At 39.4% G+C, this 5,704-nt stretch overlaps 1 protein-coding gene across 1 annotated transcript in view; it reads left to right on the plus strand.

Moving 5' to 3' along the window:
- LOC101851368 overlaps positions 1-5,674 on the plus strand; it is a 19,815-nt gene extending 14,141 nt beyond the window's left edge. Inside the window, exons 8-11 of the mRNA XM_013087748.2 lie at positions 1,222-1,331; positions 3,192-3,280; positions 3,949-4,074; positions 4,996-5,674. Coding sequence (XP_012943202.2) covers positions 1,222-1,331; positions 3,192-3,280; positions 3,949-4,074; positions 4,996-5,201 — 531 coding nt within the window. The 3' untranslated portion in view covers positions 5,202-5,674. The remainder of the gene's footprint in view (positions 1-1,221; positions 1,332-3,191; positions 3,281-3,948; positions 4,075-4,995) is intronic.
- The last annotated feature ends 30 nt before the right edge of the window (positions 5,675-5,704 follow it).

Raw genomic sequence — 5,704 nt, forward strand, 5'->3', positions numbered from 1 at the left:
ACACACACACACACACACATACACACATACATACATACACGTACACACATCATACAAAAGTTGTAACACGAAAACTTCAAGGTGCGTTTTTTGGAACAGCTAGCACAGGCAAGTGCCTATTTATGCACAAGACCAACATCAACGTTGAGGCACATTTGAAAACCGTCCTACCCAAATAATCAAAATCGAAATCAATTGTCATAGTATGCATATATGTGAGGCAGCGCGGTGGAATCAGGCTCTCGTCAAAATAATCAAAGTGAAGAAACTTGCATTTTTAGGCAGGTTTGTGAATTTTTATCAAATTTTCGTTTTTTGGCTGAACACCTTTCATGCCCATTAAAGAACTCATTTCTGAGTGGATTTTTCTGAAAAACATTGATTAAAGGCACAAAAAATGTAAATTTTCAGTTACCACGGACTCTTAAGCTAAGGCAATAACTGATCTTCGGTGGCCATTTTTTCTCTAATTTTACCTCTGAAAACGAATGAACCCCACCTCCTTCTTTCGCAAATGTCTCGACTTGTATTCAAGATAAATGGATTCTTTTTCATTAAAATAAAGACAAGTGAACAAGCTTTAAGGTGATACCAATAACTCTACATGTCCAAAAATTGACGAGAGCCTGATTCCACCACGCTGCCTCACATATATGCCTGTCTTTTTAACTAAGTTTCGGTTAAAGAAAACAGGGATTTAAAAGAAAGTCAAATTAGAGTCGTTATTCCTCCTTTTCTTTCAAATGTCACAAATAGCTCCCAAATAGTGCGTTTTCAATTTTGTTAACCCCTTCAATGCTGAAAATTTTCCATCAAAATCTGTACTGACAAGATAAAATGTTAATTCAACTTTAATTCATGGAATATTTAAACGCAGGGAATTGTTTCAGAATAAACAAAATCACAAGCTGTGACTATACCAACTAAAACTTCTTTTGTCAGCCAGATGAAACAATACAAGAGTGGAAAATACAAGCCAGAACATACGTCTACTCAGCAGTAAAGAGGTTAAAAAGGAAAGAGAAAGAGAGGAAGGCAAGGAAGGAGATGGGAGGACAACATTGCAGAGCGGACAGAAGAAGAAGAAGAAGAAGAAGAAGAAGAAGAAGAAGAAGAAGAAGAAGAAGAAAAAGAAGAAGAATCTAATGAACGAAAGTGGGGCTTCAGTGAGTGTAAAAATAAACCAATGAATAACTCATCAGATTTTTGTTCTTTGATCAGGTGCGAGTGGATGCAGCATTCCATATGACCAACACGTCCAGAAGTTTTTTCTTTGTCGGTCAGAGACTTGTAGAATATGACCACGATGTCGGGGCCCAGATTGCGAGCAGGTAAAATTTTGTGTGTGTATGTGTGTATGTGTGTGTGTGTGTGTGTGTGTGTGTGTGTGTCTCGTTTTTAATTAATTAATACTGTTTTCACGGGAGTCTCTCGTATTTGTAAAATGTGTATTCTTTATTCGATGTGAGCCTATGACCTACGACAGTAAATACAGTAACTACTAATAACCTTTGTATCTTTACTTTCAACACTGACGTCATATTTGCCTGACATTTTAGAGGAAATCAAACAGCTGGGGAAGAAAACGCAGCAAGAGCATTCTAATTCTAAGTCCTTTAATTGGCATTTCTAACCCTGTAATGTTAGTGAAAGTAGACAGTTTTTTAATTGTTTTTTTTAAAGAGCAGTTCGCTCAAAGCGCATTCTGAGACCTTACGAGTGGATGGTTGGCGCGTGCTTTGGTAGTTTGCTACTTCTCTCCTATCAAACATCTATCGCTCTTATCTCCCCTCCTTTTAATTGGCATTTCTTACCCTGTATTTTTAGCGAAAGTAGACAGCTTTTTTTTTTTTTTTTTATGAGCAGTTCGCTCTAAAGCGCAATCTGAGACCTTACGAGTGAATGGTTGGCGCGTGCTTTGGTGTAGTTTGCTACTTCTTTCCTATCAAACATCTATCGTCCTTATCTCCCCTCCTTTTATTTTGTGTTTGTTACTCTGTTGTAACACATCTACCCCCCGGCACTTATAGGACCTTATTGCGTTGCAAGTGCCGTAAACCTCTTACTAAATCTAAGACTTTACTTGAGTTTGTGGTGTAGTGGTTAGTTGCTTCACCAATGAACACAGAAGACATGACGCTGTCCAAGAACTGCAAAGCTCTATCTGCTCAGTACCTAGTTTAGAGAAATTTGACATCAGACGGTTTGGGTTTCACAATATGTCAAGCTTCTTCGTGTGCAATTCTTTGAACATCTTGATAAGGATTCCGAATAACTAGATGAGTTTGATAGAGAAGATGGAATATTTGGTTGCTGGTCTTATTGTCTTACTTACTTACTTACTTACTACCTGTTACGCCATCTGGCGTTTAGGGCAGCAACAAAGAATCTCCAGCTCTGTCTGTTTTGGGCCATCTTGGTCAACGTCCCCCATGAATGATTCCCATTCTCTTAGTAACTCAAAAAGGCAACAATTTCAGGTAGAACTTTGTAATTCTAAGGTAGCATTGAGTACTGTTGCCTGTAGAGTATGTTTTTGTCATTGACCGAGTATCTCCGTCGAGTATAGTGTAATATAGTGTAAAGTGCATAGAGCCTGCTGATGAGCGGGGATATGCGCTATACAAATGCTATCTATTATTATTATTATTCCCAGAGCTTACCAGATTCTGTGGTGTAGCGGTTAGGTGCTTCACTATCGAACGTAGAAGACATGAGTACTAATCCCGTGGTTTTTTGTATTTTGTTTTAAAAAAGACGCATTAATCGAGCATCTTTGTCTGTCTCTCCGGGATGTTGTATACGTCTCAACCATGGGTAGGCGCTGACAGGCAGGCGTGAAGCAGCCTTGCCTTGTATTATATGATCTAAACTTACTTGTATCGATGGGGAAGTAAAACATAATATTGTCGGCAAGCCGTTAAAATATATTAAGCCTAAAAAACAAAACTGCCCTTGAGAGAGGGAAAAAGCCTGTTTCATTCTTTTTACTACTGTACCTAAATTATGTATTTTACTTTTCTTACATTTTCCAACATTTAGAATTTGAATTCTGACAAAGTATTTCTTCAGCACATGCAACCAGTATCAGATTATTTAGGAAACTGAAAATTTAAAAATATATATTATATATAGTTTTGGGCGTAATACATTTTAACATCCGACCGACGAATTAACATTGTGTTCCTCAGATCTTTGGACGTCTTGAATATCAGCACTCACGGGGACGTCTCCTCGGCATTTTTCCATGAGACGACTCGGAAGATACACGTATTTCAAGGTAAGATTTCTTGGAGGGTACACCTCATATTTCAAGGTAACATCTCACGAAAGGTACACGTATTTCAAGGTAAGATCACCAAAAGTACACGTATTTCAAGGTAAGATCTCATCAAAGGTAAACGTATTTCAAGGCAAGATCTCACCAAAGGTGAACGTATTTCAAGGTAAGATCACCAAAAGTACACGTATTTCAAGGTGCGATCTGACGAAAGGTACACGTATTTCAAGGTAAGATCTCACCAAAGGTTCATGTATTTCAAGGTAAGATCATCAAAGATACACTTATTTCAAGGTAAGATTTCACGAAAGGTACACATACTTCAAGGTAAGATTTCTTCACAGAAAGTACGTGTATTTCAGTGTAAAACTTTACGGAAGGTACGTGTATTTCAAGGTAAAGCTTCATTTTCTTTCCCAGAAACTTGTGTTCCTTTCCCCCTTTTCTTAAAGGTGTCGGGATGGAGGTTGGGGTGTGCGGAGATGGCTGATCAGGGCTGCCTTCACCTGGAGTGGATGAGGGGGGGCAGGGGATTTGTTGAGTGGCTGCACTACATTTAGATTGCGGAAGGTAGAGCTTTATCCGTTTGTTCTCAATTATTGCTGTATTTCTGTTGTCTCTGCCGACTCGGACATTAAACACATACACTTTACTTATAAACTTTACAGGCTGCCGTAAAGTGGAGCTTGACCCCGTTACTTTGACCCTTGTCTCCGGGTCAGAGATCACTCGAGACCCGTGCACACCCGTAGACGCCGCTCTCACGTGGAATGGGATGCAGATTCTCTTTGAAGGTGAGTTGTCTGTGCTCTTCTCTAACGTCTGGATTCTCCTTACAATTTCAGCAGCACCAGCAGGAGCAGGAGCAGAGTCAATGGCAGAAGCAACACCATCAGCAGCAGCTGCAGCAGTGTAAACACACAGCGGCAGCAGCGATAGAGGCAGCAACCGCAACAGTGGCAGCAGCAGTAGCGAAAAAAATAGCAGCAGTAGCAATAGAAGCAGCACCAGCAGTAAAAACAGGAGTAGCAACAACATTAATTTAGCAATAATAATCATTGTCTTCAGTATTCCCGCTCCTCGTCTATTGAAAATCTGGTCACTTATCTTACTCATTGAGTAATAGATTACTGAGGTAGCTAACAATACTGGATAGGAGAGTAGAGAATGGATAAAAAATTAACAGCGAATAATTTGTACTGATGAAAAATTAATGTCACGTATCACTGCCGATAGCAGTGTTGTTCCCTTTTCTTAAATGGTGTGCTTATCTGCATAAATAAATAATAATATGTTTAGTTGGTTAAACATTATTTTCACGTCAGTTGTCCTAGTGTTGTTGGTTTTGCTGTTGATAATACAGTCGTTGTTGTTTTTGTTACTATTGTTATAGTTGTTATTGTTGTTGTTGTTGTTACTATTGTTATAGTTGTTATTGTTGTTGTTGTTGTTATTGTAGCTGTTTTGGTAGTTGCCGTTGCACATGTTGTTGATATTGTTGTTAATCTTCGCTGTGTTGTATCAAAGATGGAAGCACAAAAACTCAAAACAACAAATAAACACACACACACAAACACACAAATACACACTCACACACACACACACACACACACACACACACACACTCACTCACACACACACACACACACACACACACACACACACACACAACTCGTTAGACGTTTCTCAATCTTTATAATTTTATTTTTCTCTAGGTTGTCACGTACATAATCCTTCCTCACCGGACTTGAGCCCAGAACAGTTGGGGTTCCCCTGTGATGTGGACGCGGCTCTGATGCATGATGGTCATGTCTACGCCTTCAAAGGGAACGACTACTACCGCTATGACACCAGGCAAAACCAGGGTCGGTTGGTCGGCCGGACGCTGGACTGGACAATTGACGCCGTGCAGTGTCCCTGATTATTTATGTCACGACGTGGTGGAGCAAGGATCTTGTCCAATATTTGAGCATAGAGTTATCAATATTAATATAACGTGTCCATTTGTCTTTAATTTGATGGGAAAAAAAACCTGACCATCTATCTTGCTTAGAAATCGAGATATTTGCGATCGAAGGAGGTGGGGTGTCAGAGGTAAACTAGCGAGAAAATGGCTGCCAAATTTGATGACATCCAGAGCTTGAGTGGCCTTGGAAATCGTAAATTTACCTTTCTGTGGCTTCGATCTATGTTTTTTTTCAGTAAAACCCAAACAGAAATGTGTTTTTAAAAGGACATACAAGGTGTTGAGTCAAAACATGAACATCAATAAGAATAGACCAACCTCCGGAAAAATGTTGGTTTCTTCAATTTCGTTATATTGACGAGCGCCTGATTTCACCACGATGCCTCACATTTGTAAAAGAGTTGGACAAACAAGGCCATGGTGCGTAACTGACTGACTATATAGGCGTTGGATATCAA

This window comes from Aplysia californica, unplaced genomic scaffold, assembly GCF_000002075.1.
Source record: "Aplysia californica isolate F4 #8 unplaced genomic scaffold, AplCal3.0 scaffold00634, whole genome shotgun sequence".
Taxonomy (NCBI): domain Eukaryota; kingdom Metazoa; phylum Mollusca; class Gastropoda; order Aplysiida; family Aplysiidae; genus Aplysia; species Aplysia californica.